General features: G+C 36.2%; 1 protein-coding gene across 7 annotated transcripts in view; it reads right to left on the reverse strand.

Annotated features, from left to right (window-relative positions):
- RGS7 (regulator of G protein signaling 7) overlaps positions 1–26002 on the reverse strand; it is a 246637-nt gene that overhangs the window by 132716 nt on the left and 87919 nt on the right. For all 7 annotated transcript variants that reach the window (XM_065630609.1, XM_065630605.1, XM_065630608.1 and 4 more), the window contains exon 2: positions 13380–13476. In XM_065630609.1, the coding sequence (XP_065486681.1) occupies positions 13380–13476 (97 nt within the window). The remainder of the gene's footprint in view (positions 1–13379; positions 13477–26002) is intronic.

A 26002-nucleotide genomic window follows, 5' to 3' on the forward strand; every position in this document is an offset into this window, starting at 1 on the left:
CACAAAATCAATGTTAGTCTCCTAAATCGTGCTTGAACAACATGATGTTCTTTGTAACACAACCATATTTTCTACTTCCAGTCCAGAGCAACCAACCTGTAGCACAAGCAGACCAGCTGTAGTCCATCTGCAAATGCCGGCCATTGTAACTACGTCTTTGTGGCTTGTCCTTTTAGAACTCATGATAAGTTTTTTAGATGATCTATCAACAGTCTCAAAAGATGTGGGTAACATGCAAGGCCTAAGTATTTCTGTAGAACTATATTTGACCCCAAGCACAAAACCAAAAGTGATCAGTCACTCTGACTCCACCTTTCATTAAAACAGAATTCTGATTTGTTCTATTGAATAGATGCCTTTACAAGTATGAAAGAACTTGATAAAATTGTTTAAAAACACCACCTTCTACAATTTGGATAGCAAGAACACAAAAATACTACTAACTTAGAAAACAAGAGAATAGAGAACAATGATTGAAATTTTCTTTTTTTCTCCGAAGAGTATGGATGCAAGGAGAATTCAACTTGAAATGATTACTGATGAAAGCAATTAGAAAAATCAGGAGAGGATAAAGGTGTGGGAAGAAAAGCAGAAGGTGGAATTTATGTAAACAAACCATTAATGGGCATGTTTGGCCCAGTGCCTTTTCTCTATTCATAAAATATTCCCTGTTCTGGAAATAAAGTAGTTCAGTCGACAACTAGGCATTTTACTATATACTTATTTTGTTTAAGATCTGCAAGCTCTTCCTCCCATAAGTCCAAAACTTTCAAGAAGAGTCTTGACAAAAAAGTAAAGAGTCTACAGAGGTCTATAGGTCTAGAAAGCATTTCCACATTTTAGCTATCTCACAGTTGATCATAAAAGGTTAAAGGGCAAAAATTCTGGCATCGGACAAGCACATGGGGTGCTGATATCCATGAGACCCCCACATACATGTACTAATTTGGTATTTGGCTCTGAAGAGAAAGAAAAATACAACCTAATAATCAACTACTCTCTCAATATTCTCAACAAGCCTGTTACATATTCAGAACCCAAGTTAAAAAGCTGTGCAGCAGTTTTAAATGGCTAACTCCCATGCAATTTGTGACAATTTAATGCATAAAAGAAATGTTTGCATGCATTGATGGCTAAACTGAGATCCAAACAGGTATACTGAAATACCTGAAATGCATATAGCTAGCTGATGTTTGTATATCAACACTATATACATAGCTTTTGTAGTACAAAAGGTTACAGACCCTTCTGTAGGTCTGTAAAAAATATATATACACTATTTTAAAAACAGGGGTTTTTATTTTGAAAGCACTTTGTCGAAATCCCTCAAAGGTGAATATTTCAGGAAGGGCTGAGGTGGTTGAATTGTCTGCTGCAAATACTCCATGTCTGGTTGTTTCCATGAGATACAATGGAACCAAATTTTCAGCAATAACTCGAATCCTTCATAGACATTACATTATTCTAACGGTGAAACACTAATCAAATACCCATCAAATACCCACTTGCCTGCTCCTACACTCAAGCACTACCAGGCCTTATAATACAAAATATTATCCTACAAAACGTGCCTATGGGGAGGGGAGGTTAATACTGATTTCCTTTTCTTTTTTTTTTTTTTTTTCCTTAGTATTCTCAATGCTTTCCAGTTAGTTTGTCTCCACTATCCAAGTCTTGGCAATCTCTATGTCCTCCTTCCTACAAATAAGGGAGGACCTTGTACGTAATTTCTTTGCGCCATCTACCTGGACTCCTGAAGGGTCCTGGGTTTCTGCTCTGTTCCTCAGACACCAAACTCACCAGCCTTCACCTTCTGACTTCAGGCACCTGCTGCAACAGCTCTGCCCATACCCCGCTGTGGGAGGAAGCAGCATCTACTCCAGTGATCTTCCCTAATAGAGGAAACAAGTAAACCAAGAGCACCCCTGCTGAGATCTTCCAACCCCATACCAAAATGAAACGGATGCTGTGTTGGAAGCAAAATGGCAAGGTGCACGGCAGGAACGCTGGGCTTTGTGCCTTCAAAGCTGCCGACATCCTCTGGCCTTGGGGACTGCTGAGTCTGTGGGGCTGGAATAATGGAAAACAGAGTAACTCCTGCTGGCTTACATGCTTGTTTTGGGACATCAAGGCCCACTCTCCAACTGCAAAGACTAGAAAGCAGATTTTTAAACAATGAACTCAATTTCTGATCTTTATAGTGAGGCTCAGAAGCATCCTACAATAGGCTCTGCAAATGCCTACGGCAGTGTAACACTCATCACACATTTGAGTGCTCTTATTTCCTATTAACAGATTGTTCTTGATCCTATTATTCCATTATAATTATTTTGATAATTTCTGAAAATTAGTTAGTTATGGTCTATTTATTTGCATAGTGATAGATCATCAGACACAGTAAGCTGCATGGAACTAGCTTTCATTTCTATGTGGTTAACTTTTTAATTTAGGGTATCTTACTTTTTGTCAGGAACACAGCTGGCAGGAAATAATATTAGAACTTCTTCAGGACTTTTTCAATGTCAAAGGGATGGACTTTTTAGAAAAGCTATTTTAGAAAACCTAAAATTTTTAAGTCTTAAGTGTCACATTTTCAGTGTTTTCCAAAAAGCAGCTTTCAGTTCTTCATTCTGCTCAGGAATATTTTTATTATTATTATTATTTAAATTAAAATCTCACAGTTTTGGTTCATAGAAGGCTGAGAATTTAGCTTTTTGTTCTAAGTCAGGAGTATTTCAAATTCTTGTGGCATGGGATGTCTTGCCAGCTCTAGAAAAAGCAAGAACTTAATTTTTTTGTTGTTTTTTAGATAGCTAGCTCCCAACATGCAGTAACAGCCAAGAAATGAAAGCTTAGGTCTTGCTATTCTGCTTCTCTTACCATCACAAATACCCAGCATCCTTGACAAATAGAAATTTCATGCATGCAGAGAGACTACACAGATAAAATAGACTACTCAGTGAGTGTGTGTCATGATCATTCACTTCAATAAACATGTCCAAGCTGAAACAAACACTCAGACAGGCCCATACCAGACAACTGCTCAGGAAAAACGTTCCAGACAATCCAGATGCAGACTAGCTCCTCATAAAGCAAAGTTAGACTGAGTGCAGCTCACTGGCAGTGAGGTGAGGCTCCTCAAATGACATCCCACTAACATGGAAAATCCTGACGTTATGGCGACACTTGCTATACAAAGTGTACATATACTGTTTGATAACAGCACCATGCAAAACTACTCTGTGGATAATTTGAGCAATAACAGAAATAAAAACAATTACAATTATTAAAATGTATTCCTTGTGTTCCTTTAGCATAGACAAGTCTGCAGTTTTCTAATACAACTGCAATGACAAAGTCTTTTTCCTCATAGCTGGAACCAATAGAATTAGGAACTAAATCACAAGCATTTGGTAAACCTTGCTAAGTTGATTTCTTACTTAAGGGGCATATTCTCTATGGAATTATTTCAGTTTGATTTTTTTTAATTTCTGCTCAACTATATTTATCTGGCTGTAAAAATGTCAGATTGGAATCTGCAAATACAGCAACCACTGTCTCTTTGCATGCAGTTCATTTGAATATTTCAAAACATTTTAAAACGGGTACATTTAAAGACAATAAGATACAATTTCAGGGACTAAAGTGGTAAAACTGAAGCAGAAAGAAATTATGTTGCTTGAAAAGCCACAGAATGAGATGATGTTAGCAAATGTATATGTTTACAGTGTATTACACCTAACAGGATACCTCTAAATTATAAATTATTTGTATCTGTACTAGCAATACTTGTTACATGTCTACATTGCTTCCTATATGCATACAATAAATAATTACCAGTCAACCAAAAACATGTCAACATACACCAGTGTACAATGCCACATAAATTAAAAAGTTGGATATTTTTCAATGCATACTCCACAATGTAATTGTATTAATATCTGTTTTCTCTATTTATAAAAGAATTACAGTACCTACCTAACTACAGTCTTGTACACAGATATTTTTTGTAACCTTTCTGTTCCATTCTAATCAACCCTATATTAAAAACCCAAACCTATCAACATGTATTCCCAGCTTTGGGATTACATCATGCTCATACAAAATCATACGTACAAATCCTAGCTACTATGGCAAAGTACTGATTTTTGGCAAGACAATGGATACTTTTTGGACTCAAGGGTTCTGACCTTAGAGGAACCAAATTGGGTTTCTTTTCTTTTTGTCTTTAAGTGGGTGTTCATTTCTGGGGTAGTTTCCAGAGATGATTTACCAAGCGTATCACGAAACAGATTTCACATTGTGCTAAGACCACTATTAACACTCAACAAGGACTTCATGCTGGGGCTTCATTTGTCTTAACCTATGCACTTCCTCTCCTCATTCTTAGCATGAGCAACAAATTTCCCTCCTGTCTCAGAGATTAGTGACAGAAAACATAATAACAGCTCTTTCTTCTCTGTACCTCAAAGTGCTCTGTGAAAAAATTCCAATGCAATTTAAACAAACAGACTTCTTGTCATAGATGTACCTCAGAAACTGATGGAGTCAAGCAGTACACTTTGCTTCCTAATTAATACAATTACTCAAAATACTTTATTTCACTAGTTCTAATCATTGCTATGTGACATCAATAGTACTTCTTTTTAAGAGATTTCCAAGAGATAGCAAGGAAGGAAAACCATTTTCACAGAACTTTTGAATATATTTCTGTACAGTCGCTCTTCCTCAGACATATTCTAAAAGGCTTTGATTATGCACATAACGGATTTTAGTGAACCCGTGTTACTAATCACTACTACAGATGCTGTTTATATCAGCTTAAAAGTTTGGGAGTTTTAAGCTGGTATATTATGCACTGCCTCCATGGGAAAATATATATGACATAAATATGCATGCTATGTATGTTTGTATGTGTGTGTTGGAGGGGGTTATTTTCTCTGTTTTCTCTAAGTACTACTCATCGTTGCTGCTGTAAAACATCATAACAAAAAGCAATTATTAACTGGTGTTATGCTAGAAAAAAAATGGCAAACTACCTAACATGAAGCTGTGCCAGACTGCAGAATTGCTGCTAATTTCAGGTTGATGTGAGGCTGTTTCAGGGCTCCCTTTTCACCCCATATTTTCCATGAATGTTGTATGTCCAGCATCCAGAGATTGGGTGTCAAGGGCGGCAAATTCGGTCAATATGTGTCCATAGTGAAGGCAGCTCCTCTTGACAGTATTCACACTTCAGAGGTGCAAGCTTGTTCCAACTAAAAACACTGGCAGAATTTTACACGCGAGGACGACAGGAAGAAGAAGGTGTAGGAAAGCAAAAGAAGTATTTTCATGACAAAACAATATAGGAGGAAAAGTTAGGAACAAATTTGTATCTATGGTCAACAAGCCCCAGAGCTATTTCTCTGGAAGCGTGCTGAGCTGTAAGGCCCTACACAACATTTGGCAAACGGGATCATCTAATTCAAACTGTGCACTTCATGTGGACGAAAAACAAAGAAGATGAATGTTTCCAGCAATCTCCCATCTCACAACAAGAGAACAACTATTAAGACTTTTTGCCCATCAATGCATGACTTCTAGACTTATTTCTTTTACAAATTTCTGTGAAAATAAGCTTTTCATATCTACTGATTTTAAGGGAACTGACATTTATAATGACTATTTTGCACAGAGATTACTTTAAAAGACTTTTCAATGGGTTTTCAGTATATTTCAGTTTCCTAGAACAATTTTGCAAAATTGCCTTAGACTTTCTTCAGTGTATTTTCTTCTTTTTACTAATGCTTCCAATGGCAATCATCCCTGCATTGAAAGGTAAACATATGAATACAATTTTTGTTGTTGTTTCATTAGAAGGAAGCAATAACTTTTAAATGAGAATTTGTTGTTCTCGGTAAAATAACCAATGAAAATACTTTCACATTTTGAAAAGCTTTTAATTTTGACAGTGACTTATTAAAAGTCTGATATTAACACGTGCCTTAAAATGAAAAACGGAGAGCCCAATCATCTTGCAGCATTAAAGTTATTGGAAACAGTTCTTCATTTCTTTCATTCACTTTTCAAGTGAATAAGAGCATTGAGTTCTTATTTGATCCGAGCCCACCACAGCTTGTCACATGGCCATTCTGAGCTTCACAACTGCAATGCTGTCACTAAGCTGATTTTCCATAAAATACAAAAGTTCTGTCAAGTTTTAAGCAGCTTATGAGCACCCTTCCCTGGACATAGTTACAATCCCAGTGATGTGGTCAAGACAGGCAAACAAACAGCAACAGGAGGTGAAGGTATGCACACAACACTCAGATATCTACTTTGGTTTTCTGAAATGGTAAAGCATACAGTGCAGCACTCATTAATCAGTTAATTATCTCACTACTTTGAAATGACTGTATGTCCAATCTGATGGTGTGACTTAGTCAATCTCTTCTACTTACAAGTTTAAAAATCATGAACATGATAACACTGAGTAAGAGAACCAGCCTTCTCCTTAAAAATACCTACTCCCAAAAGACCAAGAACATTTGAATGTAAATCAGTCACTCTGAAAAAGTGATGAATGGAAACCACACACAGGAGAGATTTGTGTTTTAACTTCAACTATTCATTTGGGCATAGAGGATTATTAACTTTATTCTCAAAAGTTCTGCTTTGAAAAGTTAAACTGTAAAGATGGCAAGTCTCTGCTCATATTTGCCTTTCTGAACAGGCACAGGAGAGGGAATGAGCCAGCTTCTGTCCTTCATGTACTGACAGAGATATTTTCATCAAAGCATTTTACTAAGACTGGAACCTCATCAAGGCAGTGAGCTTGCAGTTTTAACATGGAAGACTCTGCAAATAACAAGAGGCTGATTTGTTACTGATTCTACTATTGAATTATACCTGTAGGAAAATGCAAGAAAAGGGGGATAAAGGAATAGAAGGGACAAGAAAGTAGGAACTTGTCATCAAGTCAGCACGGGAGACACTGGAAGGGAGTAAAGCAAAACAAAATGAACAAAAAAAACCCCACAAAAACCAACCAAACAAAAAGGTCTATAAAATTAGAACCTTGGGAGAAGGGAATTCTAGCTTGTCTCACATGGTTAATTTATAATTGAAAAGGTATCAAAAATGGAAATGCCAAAATCCTTGTATTCTTGTATTTACATTACTATGCTTCAAATGATTGAGGTGTTATGCTTTTGTGGGATTTTTTTCTGTCAATCCAAGTAGTAGAGCTTTCTATTTTATCTTGTATTTCAGGTAGGTAATCTCCAGTACTGAAGTGGATAAACCTATCAACTTATATCACATGCAGCACTGAAAAGGCATCAGATGCTAACAACTCATTACTCAGCTGGGAAAGATCAAAACTAATGACAGATGAAATGCTCTCTCTCTTGTTATTAGTCCCCTGAGTCATCCCGTTCCCACTGTGCCATTCTTTATTTTTTGCTGCCTGCCTCTACATAACAAGCAATGCTGTTGTTGCAGGTAGCTCCTGTGACTCACACCTTGGGCTCACCACCTGTCATTTGTGAGCAAGATGAGCTACTATGACACTGCTTTCCTCTGGGGTCTCTTACTACATCTGACCAGGCTACTGGGACTGCTGGTCTGCTTTTCAGCAGGTGGGTTTTTTTAATGATTAAACATATAAATTGTCTATTTTTACCAAGCATACTACTATTAGTACTTGAACAAAGACTGTTAATTAATTATTATATTAATACATTTGCTAATCAAAGTGCAACAATTCATTATCTTCACAATTTCCCAGGTAGAAGAGAAATAAGCATTTTCTGATATCAGTAAAAATGATCAATAAAAATGGCATATGATGGCAATAGTATTTCCAAAAAATGGGAAAATGCAATGTCTGTATGGAAAAGGCACAATATCAGGTTCATACCTAGGAATGAGAAAAAAACTAAAGACTTCATATGGATTATATTTCCCTGGGAAAGAAAAATGAATCTTTTTCACTTTCTCCTTAACTCATAAGACTCTAAAAAAAACCACATTTCTACTGGTCTTCTTCTCCTATTTTTGCTGGTTCAAGCTGTGACTGCTTTCCATAATTACTGAGCCATGCGTCAGAAACAGCCAGTAACAACTAGTATGAACGTACTTTCCTTGCATACTTTTTATTCTGTCTCTGTGTGCATTCTGTAATTGAACTCACATTTCTTGTAGTTCTCCCCTCTCCTTCAGTCACACAGCAGTGTCCCTCATTCACAGCTACACACCACTCAATTGGCACACTCTCCACAGATTTTATTCATCACCAACAAATCCAAGTACTGTACACATTAAAGTCTTCTAAAGCATCACACTGATATTCTGTAATGACCATAAGACAACACTATACCACTACATCTGTCTTAAAGAAATACCCACATCATGATTAGCTTACAAAGCTTTCAGCACTAACACTCACCAGTCCACTTGCCCACCCCACAAAAACTCCCAAAACAAACCCTCAGCTACTGCAGTGCCTTATCTGTAAACTCTGAATGTTTCTTTCTGCTTGAAAGCGAACAGCAAAACTTTGGCATTTACTTGCTGTCTTTCCTTAGTAAAAATAAAAATGATATTTTAGAGCTCCTTCTAATCCCCATGATTCATATGTCAGACTCCCTACATTCATCATTTCAAGCAAGTTTTTTTATCCATTTCCAGGCCTAATGGTGAACCATGTTCGTGGCAAATTACCTTCTTTTTATTCCTAATGCTCTAATCAGTGTTAGTAAAGAACGCACATGACAACCTTCATGCAATTATTATTGTCGACTGGCAAGATGTCTATATAAGCTATCTTCTTCATTCCTCCAAAACATTTTAAAACCATGGAGACAACAACAGCAAGCCCTTCTTCTGTTCATCAAAATGCATAATCACATGGAAAGAGCAAACTCCCCTGAGTATTTTTTTCCTTGGAGCTTTTAAAGTTTCAAATCAAAGCCACAACAGATATCTGATGAATAACATTATTACGATTTCACCTTGAGAGTACAGACTTTAGGCATTCAGGGGCTCCTGCAGTACTGCAGACAAGTCAGCCATCAAGCACTGTTTTGAACAGGTGGTTTCTGAAACCTGAGTGCCCGTGACTGTGCTCATCAGCATTAATCACAGAAAGTGACTTAGACAGGAATAACTAAAATTTTGGCATTAAACTGACAAATTTCCCAAGAACCATACAGGAAACCACTTAAGGGTCGTCTTCAAGCCCAACTTTAGATGTCTGGATGTGTAACTACCCATAAAGCTACTGAGAGAACTGACTCATTCTCTCCTTCAATAAACTTCCAGTTGACCTGACATGTAATCACCTCAGTTGAGAGGTGGTTCAGGCTCTGCTAGAGGACACACTTTTAGAATAACTCGATTTTTAAAACACAACCTCTGGTGTGATTTTCACACTCGCGATCATAATTTGTCCATAAGCAGACTATATTGTTCATAATAAAAATAGATTATTCCACTCTCAAACTCAGGAAACTATTACTCAAGTAATGATGGTTTACACCATAGCATTGCTTATATGCTTAAGCAGTCAAGACTAAAGCATTACTACGATTTCCAGCAGAATTTCCATTATATTTTAGATCCTACACTAGTCACTGTTAATCTAGAAATCTAGTTTTAGCCATTAGCGTACTAGGGTATATAGGTATATTAGTGTGTTTTCTGCAAAGCTATCCATGCAAATTCATGTATTTGTTGCACCCAGTCTGAGCCTACTTGCAAGTAAGATTGTGAGTGACTCAGCTTGAGGTGAACCGTCACTACAAAGACCATCTGCTACAGCACATTGTATGTTCTCTCTGTTCAAAGACCTAATTGCACTTACCCTCACAGGCTCTAGCTGGATGACGTAATTCAGCAAGCCTCTATAAAGTCAAGGGTCTCTTACAAAAACATTCTTGGCTGAAATTGTAATCGGCATACAGTGTCTTGCTACAATGGCCTCAGAAGGCAGTGAGCTAGTGTCAGGATGAGTCAGTATAGAATTATGCTGAAAAAGCCATGTGCAGTAGTTGTTTGACTCAGATTAAAAGAAAAAAAAATAGCTGGGTGTGTAGACTGTAAATATCTGTTCTGCAACAGCAAATGATGCAGACCTTGATGTAAAATAAGATATGAGTGCAGTGAGACCATTAGCTCATCAGACTCAACAAGCTACAAAACAGAATAATTCTGGGGTGCTTAATATTTGTTCTTGCTTGTCACGACATACTAAATACACCACAGATGAGCACAACAGGTTGTAGGTCTGCAGGCAGTACAAGTCAGAGCAGTCAGCTCCCAAGGCCGTACTTCCACTGATCCTTCTACACTAAATCCCATTTGGAATTAGACAAGGATGCATTTTTCCCCCTCCAATAATTGTTTATTTGTATCTATAACAAGTCCCAGCATTCCTGTTAAAGACTTTGTAATATACTAAGTTGTGCACCATAGAGTTCTTTATCAAAAGCACTCAAATGAGTATCATTAAATCATTAATGCTATAAAGCTAGGAAAAGCCTCTCTGCACCAACGAATGAGTTATAGAATCAGGACAGGTGCTAACAGCTTTGTTTTTATCCCCTTGTTTTCAGAGATTTTTATCTTGGCATATACAATATATTGGCACTCAGTCAAGGACTGGGGTTGTTTTCACAATCCATTTCACCTCCTGCTTGTAGGTGACTGGAATGCTGTTACACTAATTAGTCTGCGATTCGCTAGCTCTAGTGAATTTACACCAAATATAAACTTGCTACATTAAGTCAATCTGAGAGCCTCTTAAATGTGGATAAAAATATGAATAGTGATTGGCACACATCTAGGGGTTAGTATTCTTTTTCATCAAATAGCTTGCAAACTCTTTTTGAGCATATTTTAATCTGGTAAAGAGAATGAAATGATTTACTTTTGAAAGTTTTCAAGAAAGAAATTGAACAAAAATGGTGTGTTTGAATTCAAGCAGTTTGCTCACAAAAATGAACATAAATATAAAGATCAAGCAACTTATTTTCTCTCTATGAATATATGAAATATAAAGCAATATAATTCATCCCTTTTTCAAAATTTCACATGGTGAAATAATCTTTAACTTACCATTATTTTTGTGTTTTTATGAAGCACAACAATGTGTACAGCCCATAGAAAATGATTTCTGTTTGAAATGTTTCACTGTGTGGATATTTTACTTGATAAAACACTTAAGGAGTGATTCAGTAAACAATATAAACACATCATTCTATTTATTATAATCACGACATTCTATTAAAAGGTTAAATTCAGATACCATTCCCTGGGCTGATTTTGCTACTATAGTCATCGTTAAATAGATATGGTCAGTAATTCTGCGTTAAAAAATGACTGCTTTTTCAACTAGGTTTTTACTTGCTGTTTTCAAAAGCAATACTGTGAAATAAAAATCAAAATACCTCTCTTGCTTTGATAACAATATAATTAAAATGCTAGCCCATAAGACCCTTTTCTTACAGACAATTTATGGACAGCTTTAATTTTTTACAAGTTGTCTAAAGGACTCTTCCAGGTCTTCTCCAAGTACTTGCAGGAACATGACTTAATTGTGGTAGACCTACTCATTTTGCATCTCCTCACAAACAAACAATTGCCAAGTTCCAGTCTTTATGGGATATAATCCTGGGCTGATGGCTGGGTATATAATACATGCCTTTATGCATACACACAGAGATAGAGATATATATATATATGAGCATATAGACATACATATGTATTTTTTAACTGGAGAGAATCTGCTCATTATTTGATCATTTTCATATGAATGCTTTTGTGGGTAATAAGAGTACTACAAGCCATCAGCCACTGCTTTATGCTTTAAAGGAAGTATGTGCACTTATTTTTTCATTATTATCTTCATGGTCCTTAGAGAAAAATACTCTCATGTTTCCTAGCAATCAATGGTTTGAGTTCAAGCTGAGATTCATTTGCTACATGTACACAAACTCCTAGGACATTAAAGGAAACCCACTACTCTCAACACAAAAGTTTGAAGAGTTCAGATTCCATCCAGGATAGAGAACTGACAGGAAAGTTGATTAGTAGAACTAAAATGACAGTTATGCTGTTCTGGTGAGTTTTTTTAGTCATGTGTAGTAAAAATTACTGCCCTGGTATTTGAGGGAGAAAATCTGCAAAGAGGAAAAAAATGAACACTGCTATGCTTTTTCTTTCCCCTTGCAGCTGATAAAGTTAATGCCTCAGGTTGTATACAAAAGTGACTGCTGTCTACTAATGTACATCTATTCTAATTTGAAAGCCATAGCACACAAGGTAAGCCAGAGAATAACAATTAGTATGGATCATTTAATAGGATGCCACACTGTACTAACTTATAGGAGATAAAGGTCCATTCTTCAGAGGTTAGTTTTTGTACAAATAGTTTCTAAAATCATTAAAACATTTTGTTCATGCTTAAGATTCTTTCCTTCTTTGTGCCAGACTAATTGTCTAGCAAAAACATTCCTAAGGTTGAAAATTAAACTATAGAATACTTCTTGCTGTTCTGGACAGTACAAACTTCTGTAAATACGTTCTATGTAAGGATTACCTTTTTCATTACAGAAATTGCAACCGTTTACAGAGCTGACCAGAGTATGGAAAAAGTAGGTTAAACAATGGCACTTATTTCAAAGGAACTTCACATTGATTGGTAGCACAAAAAGATACATATCCACATATAAATGCATAAATGTATATAAAATACGTAAATAAATGAATAAATATAGTATACTAGTCAATTAATAGATGGACAGATTTTTTTCATATAGCAATACTGACTTGGATTAGTTATAAAGTTTGCAGCTCTTTTGCAAATCACCACAGACATTTCAGTCTTAGCTTCTTGGGCACAGGCAGTCAGCTACAAAAGCAGATCATAAATGTTGTCATAAATGTCTACAGCCACAATTCAGTATTTGTTGGAGAGCGCAGTGATAATTTTCCTTTTGTGCTGCTGTAATGGCAGTCCTTATCTTCATGAACTGGCCTGTACACTAAACTCATTACACTTGCCATGAAACAGGCTAAAAATCAGATCTGAAATGCAGAAACTCCGCAATAAAAATATTGTCATCTTCAGATAAGTGACTTTCTGTAGCAAATTAAGCACTCCCTTCTCTTAATTTACAGGACGAAACCATCTCTGTATAAGCCCACTCCAACATGAGAGAGACATATCAAAAATTCTATAATTAAAGTATTCAAGGAACAGTCAAAGTCTCCTCCAGAACAGATGACTATGAATTCCTCATAGCACTCAGGTAAAAGTGTTTGCCACTTCAGCATCCCTTTACATAAGGTAAAGTGGAAATTTTAAATAGTATGAAATTCACTTTGACTCTTACCAGAAAAGACACTGGGGATCTTGGAAAGAAAACTTTTGACTGTACGAATAGGAATCCCATTTTTCTCATCTTGCATGCGGGCTATGACATCTTCCATCTGAAAACAGAGAAAAAAAAAAATGAATAACAAATCCAGAAATATTTCCTAAAATGAATTATCCAAGAAATCCTAGATCAATCTCTCAGAATGACAAGTCCACTCTTGTTATTTCTTTTTAAATTTCTAATTTATATATTTTTACTGAACAGGCTAAAAAACTGGACAACAGTAAATAAAAAGTAAGTGCTCAAAGTCTCTTGAGAAAGAAATAGCAAGGCAGAAGAGGTTTAGTTAAAGTAGATAAAAGTAGTTAAAAGAAAAAGTTAAAAACCATTGCTGGATATAGAACTTCATGTTTGATTGTATTTCTGGTATTGTACCACATACAAAAGCAAAATAGACTCATACAGCCTTCCAGGAGACTGATACAGTTCTCAAAAACACCGTTGAAAACAAAAATAGAGATTTTAAGTTCAAAGCAAAAATTCCTTCTTTTATTTTAAGAGGAAATAAAGTACAACATGATGCAACCTTGCATCCCTGGAGACAGCAGAGCCAGAAAGGTAAGATTTTTTTGTAGGTAATGGAATTAGTAGAAAACATGTTCAAAATCAATTTGCTGTATTTTTTTCATATTTTTACATCAGCTATTTTTTTCCAACTCAATTTTTTAGGCTAATTTGCCCCATACATTTTATAAATTATGCTCGACCCAAAGGTTCACTTTCATGTGAACTATGAACAGCAAGCCTGGTTACTTGAAAATGCAAAGAATATTTAGATTGGCTGGTTTTATTCTCAAATATTTCATAATTTCAGTTAACACATTAGATAAATAGTCAAATAAGAAAGATGGGAGTTAACTTTTCAAAATATTCAATGGTATTGTGATAAAATGAATTACAACTATTCCCGATTTTTTCTTAAATCACCAACATACTCCATATGAAAAACTCTGTTCGACAAAGTAGTTCATATTATTTTATTAGTCACATCTTAAAAAAAAAAATTCTATCTCACCTCTGTTCCCCCAATATCTCCCCAAAGAATTCATGAAAAGTTTTTGTCTGGGTTGTGTTAAGAAAAGAGATGAACAGACAAAGTTCTTTTATACACCTTTTTTCCACAGAAGTCAGATGACCCAAATCAGCATTAGCTGCAGCTGTGAATTAATTGGCCCAATGCGGGAGTTGCCTAGAACCAGGAAAAGCAGCTGGGGTCACCAGTGGTATACATAGTGAAACAGAACAAAAATCCATACCAAAAAGGAAAACAAATCAATTAGTTCATCTGCTCATGAAAAACTTGTTTATACAGAGAGTTCCTAGAGTTTCATGTGCTCTGTGTTCTTATGGATCAGACATTAACAACCCAAGGAACACAGATCCAGTGGCATAGTCCAAAACAGAAAGTACACACAAGAAGTGGATATTGTTAGTACAGCACACGGCCAGATGTGGAACACTGAGTCTATTGCTCAGAATTAAGGAATATACAAATGCAACAGAAGAAACAAACAAATGTTCATTGGAATTACTTTCATCTGACAGGGAATTTAATTATTTAAACAGAAAAGGCTATTAATAGTGTTCTGAAGAAATTGTCAAGCACACAAACTGTTGTCTATGAAAAGGCATCTGTCCCTACACTTACTATCAGTATAGTCAGTCAAGGTTCATTTCAACTCCTTCTAAATTCAGTTGGCAAACTCTCTTATTGAGAGTTTATTTACAATAAGGTAAATTATTACCATAGGTGCATGGGCCTTCTATGGAAATGAACAGAAGTAAATTTGATGATAAATTCCACATATGCATCCTAAATTATAAGAATATTGCTAGAACTTCAGAGTGTATAATAATGCGTGTTAGATTTGGAAGGCAATTTAGAAGACAATTTAGAAGGCAACACGATAACGGTGTATTTGCATTATAATAAGGATTACTACAAATGTAGGACACAATCCTGGAACATAATGTTGCTGGTAGCGATATGCAGTTATCTGTTTCTCAGGAACACACATGAGTGTTTCACACCCGGCATTGCTAGTGCTGTCAGTAATCCTTCTTTGGAGGGTATACGGAATAAATTGTTAACTGACACATACGCTTTCCTAAACTTGCTTCATGGACAAGATTTAATCTAAATGGTACCAAGCCTAACTCTGATAGGGACTGTAGCTCTGGGGGAGTTCTCTGGTTTTGATCAGCAAAGTAAGCTCCAGGATGTCTGCACTGCAAAATTACACCTTCCCCTGCATGTCTCGGTCAGATTACTGTTCCGTGTCAGGAGCAAACACCCACTGTGCAAAAGGCAGCTCATACTCCAGGCAGCGTCACTGAGTACTGCCTGGTTAATTCAGTGTTCAAAGATTACTGCATGAGCGGGAATATTCTGAAACAAGATACAACACAGCAGCAGACTCCTAATTAGTCACAGCTGACCTGCAATTCTGTATGCTATCTGTTAGACTATAAAATTCTTATTTGTCTTGTCCCTTTTTGCACAGAAATCTAAAAGGTCACTTGTTTTGTGGTCATCTAAAATCTTAAACACAAGAACTCAAGAAAATGAAAGGCAAAATTTTAAAAAAAGTTTCAATTAAAGATTCAGAATCATCTAATCCAAAATATGCAGGTGCACAGTTTAACTTTCAATATATATTGTCCCTATTTCTATCTTAGCTGCTATAAATTCAGCAAATGCATAATCTCTTCCACTGAAAAAACATCTCATTTAATCATATTTGAGAAGCAGCACTCAAGCCACATCTCTGTCATTTATCAACAATGACCTAAAACAATGAAAAAGGCAGAATAGTTTAATTAGAATGATGAAAGAAAATCTTCATCTAATTTTGCTCAAGAAGTCTAATCTGGGAAACACAAGCTGCTTCCCAATACAATAATTTTCCTGCCTGATGGATCATTGTTTGCTTCTGAGTCAGCTGACCTGATGCTCGAAACTGAAATATAAGCTCCTTCACTTCACCTCAGAATTAGGCCTTCACAGTTCTTATGTGCTTACCCGGCTGAACCTGATGGGCTCTGATCATGCAATGGAATCATTTTAGCCCTAAGCCTCTGAAAAGAACTCAGAGAAAACAAATCTACAAACAAAACTGCCTCTTGATCACTCTGCAAATGAAGCTAATGTGCTTGAGAAAAGGAAGTTGTATAAGCAGATCTTTTAGCTTTTCAGTCATCATTATATACAATTAACAGGGAAAACATAGCTAGAAGGAAGTTCATAGTGCAGCAAGGATTGTACAGGAGCATTTCTAAACAAATGTATACTTAAAAAAATGTGCCATTTGTTTACCAGTGAGGCAATTCTAACCCTGACAAAAACTCACTAACATTCTGACCCATAGGCAACTCAGACCAAACTTAAAATATTTATATTTAAAACTTGACTCATCTCCTTGTGAAGATAATTTGCAGTCTTCATCTTGACATGTCAGGACTCTATTTCAAACACTAACTCTGTGAAAACAGTGACAATGCATCTTATACGAAGCGAAGAGAAAGAGGATAGTGATATCCTGTAATAGAAAGGCAACAGGATACAGGAACCATTGCCCAATAATGACCTCTGCGTCTGCTCCAAACACACCGGGAGCTGGGCATGGAGACATGTATCTCACCCCAGGGGAAGAACCCATAGAGTCCATAGCAAGTCCACAGAGTCCAGAGCATCTGCCCATGGGGAAGAGAGAGGAAAAGTTATCAAATAGGAAGTGAAGGTGGTTGTTCTCAGTTGTGTATTGCTAAAAGTCCACTGAGGGACTGTGCTTATTAGGCTTCTCTTCTTCTTTGATATGATCATAAGAGGTTTCTGCCATATGGGGTACAATTCACCTCTTCTATCCTTAATTATCAGTCACTACCCAAAGGTTATCTGACTTTCTCCATTATTGACAGTGGAATTCTTGACAATAAACCAGGACTAGTATCCTTTAGCTACTTACAGGCAGGTGAAATGAATACAACTCCGAGGAGCAGAATTTTTGTGCTTCCTTAGATTTCAGTGCCAGGTGGTTTGGGAAGATCCTGATTTTTACATTTCTAAATATAAATACAAATTTCATTGCTAATCAACCACACATCTTGCAAAAAATATCCCCTTGCCCCATAATTCAGCATCTCTGCTTAAGAAGTGGGATTTTTTAATTAATTCAAAGACTAGAAAAGTTGAAAGCTCAAAAAGTTTGTCAGTGCAGGACGAGAGTTTTTTCTTCCCTTAAAAGTAAGCCTAAATCAATTATATTAAAGATGGTCACTAGATATAAGAATACCAAGACCAGAAAAAGAAAGTAGTGGTCTGGAACTAACTAAAATCCAAGATATACATGGTAAAAGCTTGAAGCCTTGACCTGCTTACACATTTACAGATTTCTCAATTCAATTTCTGTTACTAAAACAAATTTCAGAGCCAAGGAATTAAAAGCATATCCAGGGATACTACAATGGAACTAAGCATAATTTTGTCCTCAGTTATCATACCTCAGCCCAGGGGATCGCTCCTACGTTGAGTGTACTGGGGTCCATCCACACTACAGTTTTGTTAATTCTGCTAAAATCTTTCTTCATTTTACCCAAATGCAGGAGTGGAATAACCCAGTGGAACTAACTACAAACCTCATCCAAACTTGTTAACTAACTACAAGTAGTTACAAGATGTGATAATTTCTTACACTATACAACAAGTTTCCCAAGACATTTTTTTCCCCTTCCTACCTCAACGTGTTACAGAGTCTGAGGTCTTCAGCACAGCTGGTCAGCAGGTTGCAGGAGGCTTCCCTTGGCCAGCCCTGTGCAGAGACCTACATGAAGCAACATGGGCTGAACAAACCCAGCAGAGAAGGAGAAAGCTGCAAGGTTCCTCACAAAGTAATGGCCAATTTTTCTGTTTTCTAACACATGCTAACTATACAGAACAGACAGATATATTCTAATCTTGTTAGGATTCTACTGATAATTAATTATTCCTCTTGATTTCAACAGTACTTCTCTCTTGAAACTCCATTGTACTACATATGCTCTGTCTCACACACTGTCAATTATACTGCAAATTGTCTGTTAAGACCTCCATCAGCTAGCAAGCTTGCAATTGCAGGATGCAGAAAATTTGTAGGAAAGTATTTTGCTGTGGTTCATTCATGCAAAAAAGCCCTGTATATTTACATGAATGGCTAAACTACTCCATTAGAGTTACACTTTAGGAGCCTCAGCCTCTATGTCTTCCCATGTGAGCTGCTCTTTGCCTGGACTACACGACAACAATCGCTGCAATATCCTTCTTTAATTGAATCATCACAGTGCCACCTGAGAGCTGCCCAACTCAGTGAACCAGGGGGCTTTTTCCAGCTACTCAAGCTGCGTCACAGAGAAGCAAAGAGCACAAAATCGACGAACTACAAATCCCGGGAGGTTGCACTGACAAGCACAGATACAGACAAACTGATTGCCAGATAAAATATTTCAGTGTTGCTCACCAAACTAAAGCAAATCATTTCAGGTCAGGAGTGCTGACAACTCTTTTTTCTAAATCAAGTGTGTAGAAATGAGATGGTTTGACATCTCTATATCAAAGATTTTAGCATTTCCCATTTTGTACAGAATGGGGTTATTTCAATTCTTCATTCCTACTTGGGATCAAAACAAAGTTTAAAACATTCACAAGTCCAGAAGAGTACATTTAGATTTTTTACTAAATTACAACGCTGAAAGATGGCTTAAAGCATGCAAGGTTAAACCGTACTGTTAGTGACAGTCATGCATGAAGTATCTGAGCTTGCTGAAAAAAAAAAAAACCAACAGGAGAAGTTCCTCTAAGCCAGCAATATTGCTTCTCTGGTCTACCAATACAGGGGACTGCCCTAAGTACTCTCTGATGAACATTAAATTAGATAATAACTTAATGAAAAGAATACAAGATGACAGGTTTCATCCTTTTCAGAACCTCCATTTGCTGAAGTAACGATACGACAACATAAAATCAAATGACAAATCAACATAAAAGCTGCCAACCATATTAAATGGATACAATCAAGATTGTTTGAAGAGCCTAATTTACTACATATACCTATGACGCTGGCACATCTGGCTCATGTTCCTTCCCTTCTGCAGTATGAAGTCACTGGTATGAGCAAATAGTTCATACTCTGCCTTCAAACAGAAACCTTGTGGAGAGCCAAAGATGTCCTGGTTTTGCATGTAGCATAAAACTATATTGAAGCATTATGTGTCATCACTCTTATGTGTGCATTTGTAATTATCAATTTGTGAATTTCTAATTAAGATTCAAATTTAATTGCACTATTTATCTGTACTGTATCAGATATAGCAAATAGGTAATGTTGCAAATTGGTTGTAAAACAAAGGTGGTACTATATACACCAGCAGCCTGTATTTACACTAATTAAGTGGAGGGCAAACATTTGTCAAGAATAATTTAGGTTATTTTGAATTTATTTGAAAATTGATTCCAGTTCCGTGGAATTACTTTGAGACCTGAGTTTTTTCTGATTAGATGAACAGTGCCACGGGGCTTGTCCCTGCCATCAACACTGCATGTTCACCAGTTAACTTGCATCAATATGAAAGATTCTGCACACTTTTTGGTTTTGGAATTATAACTTTAGGCATGTTCTTATGTTACTTATGAATCTGAAATGCTTAATCAACAAAACCGGCAGTTTATTACAAATCATACAAGTAGTTCTTTTGCTTTTCATTTCTATATCTTGCTCATTTTGAGCAGTTACACCAAATTCTGGATATCAATACCCAGAGACACATTGTCCTGGGGACAACGAGTGAACGTGCACTTACAGCGATACAGCCAGGTTACTATAAAAGAAGCGGTAACTACCTTTCAGTAGTGCTGACCTATCTGATAATAAAGTTGATGAAAATAAATCCCTTCTTAGACACATTCTCTCAAAGCAGAAGAAAAAATCAGAAGGCACAATCTTCACGTAAAGTTCACTGAAATCACATAGAATGGGCAAAATCAGTTAAGTCATTGGCAGCTCAGATATTGATAACTACTGCATAGCAAAGAATTCTCTACAAAGCTACTTTACAACATTCTTTTTGGAAGAGAGAGTATCCAAGGAAGAAATACAGATTCAGAATTAAAAATTCTGAGAGAAAAAACCAACCAAACAAACATAAACTAAATGGCCTGCCGAAACAGAATTTACTTGACTTCTTTTTGAAACAAGTATAACTTAAAAGCATACTTTGAACTTCTGTGATTAGCTTGTAAACATGTGGCTTCTTTGGAAGCCACAACTGTCAGTGATCCATAGATAAAAAATAGATAAATGCTAATCCCTAACACATAAAACCATACAATATTGAACGGAAAATCTTGAAGATATCATATAGTGCATTTTGTGGACAGTGATTTATGCAAATAAGTTATTCCCTTTTCTCCCAGGGACTGCTAAATTTGAGCTAGTGGTTTGATGCACCAACATGTCACACAATATAACTTTTTTCTCCACCTCATACATTGGCTAAACTGGAGATCTCCTAGTAACCTTCCATTTCTACCACTACTCTACAGTGTCACCTGATGTATTTCTTACTGTGCCTTCTTTGGACAAAGTTAACTGAAAACATTTAATTAATACTGAATTTCACCAGAAAAAGTGCTTCTTTATTCTAATTCACAGAAATAGTGCAGGTTTGCTTCTGTCAGTATATTTTTGGAAGAATTCGGCATGCAGAACTATGTCAACAAACCTATAACACCACATAGGCTATTATTTCCATTTTTTTCAATTAGATTATTTTTTTTCTCACCTAAGAGCCCTACAAATAAATATATAGGACATACACCCAGTTCACTGCATGTATATTAATGCTATATGGCTGGACAGTGAACAGCAGATTGCAGCAGTTTCTAAAAGCTACTCAACTAGTATTACAGAGAAAACACATAACTTTGGGGGTGTGTATCATACTGATTCAGCTTCAGAATCAAGAAAAAGTTATAGAAAACACTATGCTAAGAGTCAGAATCTCAGTACTAGATCCAGTTGTATCAAACTGGTAGCTTGAACATGGGTTTTAGAAACTTTGGATCACAAGTTTCATAGAGAGTTACTCTCAGAACAGAGAAGCTTGATCGTAATAAAGTCATCTCTCACTTGAAAAATCCCAGCTCTTTTTGAAGAGCATTTTTTCCATCACCAGTTTATCTGTTTTACCAGTGTAATGGATGGTGAGTAACAGGGTTTAACAACAAAAGTGCTACTTCAGATAACCCTGTATCTGTGCCAGAGAGCACTTAGAAGGACCCATCTCACACTCCAAATACGTTAGAGATTAATAATTGCTAGAAGAAATGGGATACTTGCTGGAAAAATCACATGTCCCTACACAGAGGGATTACCCTGAAAGGGAGATCTAGACTAATAAATTAAGATATAATAAATAGAGGTAACCTGCATGCACCTACCTCTTCCAAGCAAAAAACATAGATTCCTACTTCTGGCTGAAGAGAATAAATACACTACATATCTTCTCTTTACCCAGGCAAAATGAAGGGGCTGCAGATAACATGTACGAATACAGTAAAACATAATTCTATTCTGATGAACTGTTTCAAACAAGGTGGGATAAAACCTGACACATCAACAGTGATAAGATTCCTCCCTCGTTTGGAAAAACTGGAGCAAGTTGCACTTCGCAGGTGAATCACTTGACTAGGACTTCGGAATCTTTGGTTTTCTTCTCCAGTTTACCACCAACCCACCTTTGGCAAGTCACTTTAACTTTCCGTGGCAGCAGAATCTCAGGCACAAGTAAGGAAACCACCATTAACTAAACGACTTTCTAAATACTTCTGATGTGTTGGAGCATTTTAATGCTAGATAAAATTAAAGCAAACAGATTTTCAACAGACTGGAGTTTCTGTCAGCTCCAGAAAGCCGCAGAGTCATGACATTTTTTTCCCTGTCTTATGTCTCCTTTAACCAGAGGCATGAATCAAAGCCTATTGTAGTCAGGGAAGGCATTTCCTTTTATATTTTGGGAATAAATTCTAGTATTTCTAGGCACTGGGCTTCTAAATATTAAATACTTCATGACTGTCACAGCATAACTCCTCTTTTCCTATCAACAGCTGAACAATTTCTAAAGTTCCAGAAATGAAGTTTAAGAGGTTGCATGCCATCTACAAATCCAGAACACTGAATCATTTCTCTGTGGTCTCCCCTGATGACTAACTTCACATCTTGCATGTCAGATGTCTCAAATGTATTTAGTATATTAAACGCGACCGAGAAGTTCATTATTCTGAAGGAGCACGTTTAGAGACTTGTTTACTGTTATCTTTATCTTACCACATCTTGTTCCACTACATTGTATCTCAAGAAGATCATGAGGATTAACTCATACACAGAAATTGTTTGAAATGGCTTTTATGTGTTAGACAAAGCAGAAAGGGAGAAATAGTAAGGAGGACAAGGGAAAGATCCACCTTAATTATCTTTTTTGAAACTTAAAAATGCAATCCCATTCTGTGTAGATTTGTATTTGAGTTTATGGTATTCACACACACTCTTATTAGAATTTATTCCTTGGTACATAATCATACTTAAAGACAATTAGACAGAATCTTCAAGATCTAATACTGAAAACCACAGTTAGAAGAATATTCATTGTCTCATAACATTTGGCAACAACTCCTCAAATTCTACATCCACACTAGATAGGTCAGGTAACAGCACTGTACTCTTGAAACCTATTTTAAAACAAATCTATATTTAAAGATAAAAAATTCCCCTTTGGAAATGGATTCTAAAAGTGATACCTAGGGAAGTCTTCTACCATCAAGGACCTTTGTCAAAACCCCACATCTGATTGCTATGACAAAAAATGACAAATTCGGACAAGCTGACAAACACAGGCATTATCCACCATATACTGACCATGGTGCTTCTATTCCTATCTCAATTATTTCATATATCTGTTTTCATAAGAATCACTGTTGCAAGTTCAGAGTTAACATAAAAAGATGCTGACCAAAGAGGTCTGAGACTCTGGAAATTCAGACTGAGGACAGCAGTGGCCTCTAAGTAAAAATGGGTAAAAGTAATAAAATTATTAACTGGAATAACCTCTTAATGCTATTTATCTAGCATAGGTAGTCATGATATCAGGACATCCATGACCCACTCAGTTCAAGAAAACTGTCTTGAACATATTAATACCTGCAGTACACCCCTTGACTCCAGCCTAATATAAACTGAATTGAAGAGACTTTTGGTCCAGGATAAGATCAGATTCCATTTCGAGTTGTTTTTGCCCTTGGAAACAGTTGTAAACTCCCAGAGGTAAACTTAAACCTTGCCATGGCTTTAGAAATTAGTTCTAAAACACCACTGAAAGTGAAGTAAAAGATACGTGTTTAGTTTTTATTGGAAAAAGCAGACAGGCTGCTTACTTGTCTTTCTGCATTCATCAATCTCTATGGCAATCTTGGGTGACTGTTCTGAAATTATTAGCAATATTAGCTAAACTGAAATAATCTGACACATATCTACTTTCTAGTTCTTACTCGAGTCACTGAATTTGGTACAATGTAACTAAAGACCCTTTTCTCAAATGAAGTTTAGCTCTTCAACAAGTAACATTTGATAATCTACCTTTAAGGTCAATCAAAATGACCTTCCCTTCTGAGGGAAGATTTTTTTTAACCGTGCTGGACAAACGTTATATAAATAGCTTTGTTTAAGTTATTTTATAGAAACAGGAGCACCATTTTTCATATCATACATTCCTATGGTCCTTCAACTCTGACATTCATCCCAAAGCAGTAGTCCATTCTCCTTACTCAAGTAGTTGTGGACCTGTCTTGGCAATGCTAATGAATATGTCATCAGGCTTTACGAAGCACTGTGCTTTTTGGACCAGTAGGAACAGGTCTTCTGCACAAACAGCATATTTGAAATTTTCCATCCGGAGAGTTCATGTTGAATTCTGCTCTCTACATACCATCAATTTTGTGCAATTTTTCTACATGGAACCAAATTGTGGTCCTCCTTTTGCAGAATAAATCTTTTATCCCAGTATTTTTATACAGAACAGATACATATATACGTATATATGTACACACAGATGCATCTAAGTGTGATTTTATTCTGTATTATAAAAAAAAGATTGTATAAAACTTAATGCAAAGGGGCTTGGTTGGGAATGCTGGAATAACGTTTTTAGACTTCTTATCAAACCATTTGCTTAACATTCTAGATTCTAAGTTACATTTATGAATTCACGCAGTAATCACTCGCACATTTAACTGTACTTTCCAAACAAAAAACATGCAACAAATGCCCAGACACAGAAGGCTCATTAGAAATAGGAGATCAGTTTGCACCTTGTCCCAGAAAGGAGGCAGTGATGGTTTGCTTTATGTCCTTTCCTTTGTTATGTCAGTTAGGCTCACTATCCTGTCAGAGCATCCCCAGTGTGTACTCTAAAGCCCCTGAAGCAGTTGTAACAACCAACTGGAAAGTGTGAATCAGAATTTGTTCAACAGCATACATAGAGAAATGAGTTACTACTACCAAGGAAATAACATGAGTGACAGATTTTAATTTCAGAATCTAGACTTTATTCTAGAGACCAAGTCATTCCAATGACTAAATATTCCAAACCAGATCATAAAACTGTAATCGCCAACCAAGAGCTTAAAAGCAGCACTTTGTCCTTTGTTAAGCCTCAGAGCCACAGAAATTAAAAAGTTAAACAAGGTGCCAACAGACAGAAGAATGTGATAATTCCCTTAGTTTGTCACTACTGAATATTATTGCCCTCAAACCAATAATCCTAGAAGATGATGCCATCAAAACACACCACTCATATCCATGGCAACTTATTCTTCATACTGGTAAAGGTGAGCAATACTGTTAAACACTAGTCAATATAAGAAAGTTAAATTCTAGTCAATACAAAAGTGAACATCATCAGTAGTATAATGCATAAAGAAAAGGAATCCCTTCCCTGAAAAGCCATCATGTTTTGTACATAAAAGCAGGTAAATACTTCAATTGACAAGATAAATCAATATTCAGTATTTAACAGCAGTGAGACTTTCCGCTTTACTGAACAGTTGTGATGCATATGGGCAGGCACTATCACGCAGAAGGAGTCGGGGGAGAAAAGCAATAGTGAAATAGCTTAAGTATGTTCAGTAAATACATGGAAGATAAATATGTCTAAGTAGGGAGGCAGGCAAACTTTAAAAGGACATGGAGATCACTGAAGCAGACAAAAGAATAGTTAAATTTTGCAGATGAACTATAAATAGAAAGGAATAGATATGGAAATGAGAATATAATGTTAGAAATTACATTTGAAAAAAGCTTCCTTGAATTTATTTTTCCTTAAAAGCTGACCAGATCATAGAAGAAATTGACATTTCTCAAGAATTCTGACATTTTCTTTCAGCACTGTATTACTTTAAGAATAATTTTGAAGATTTCATGCGCATTATTGACATTAAAATAAAAATTAAGTGCATTTAAAGTTATACGATTTATGCAATTTCTTCTTACATTAAA

The sequence above is a fragment of the Caloenas nicobarica genome, chromosome 3 (genome assembly GCF_036013445.1).
Source record: "Caloenas nicobarica isolate bCalNic1 chromosome 3, bCalNic1.hap1, whole genome shotgun sequence".
Classification (NCBI taxonomy): domain Eukaryota; kingdom Metazoa; phylum Chordata; class Aves; order Columbiformes; family Columbidae; genus Caloenas; species Caloenas nicobarica.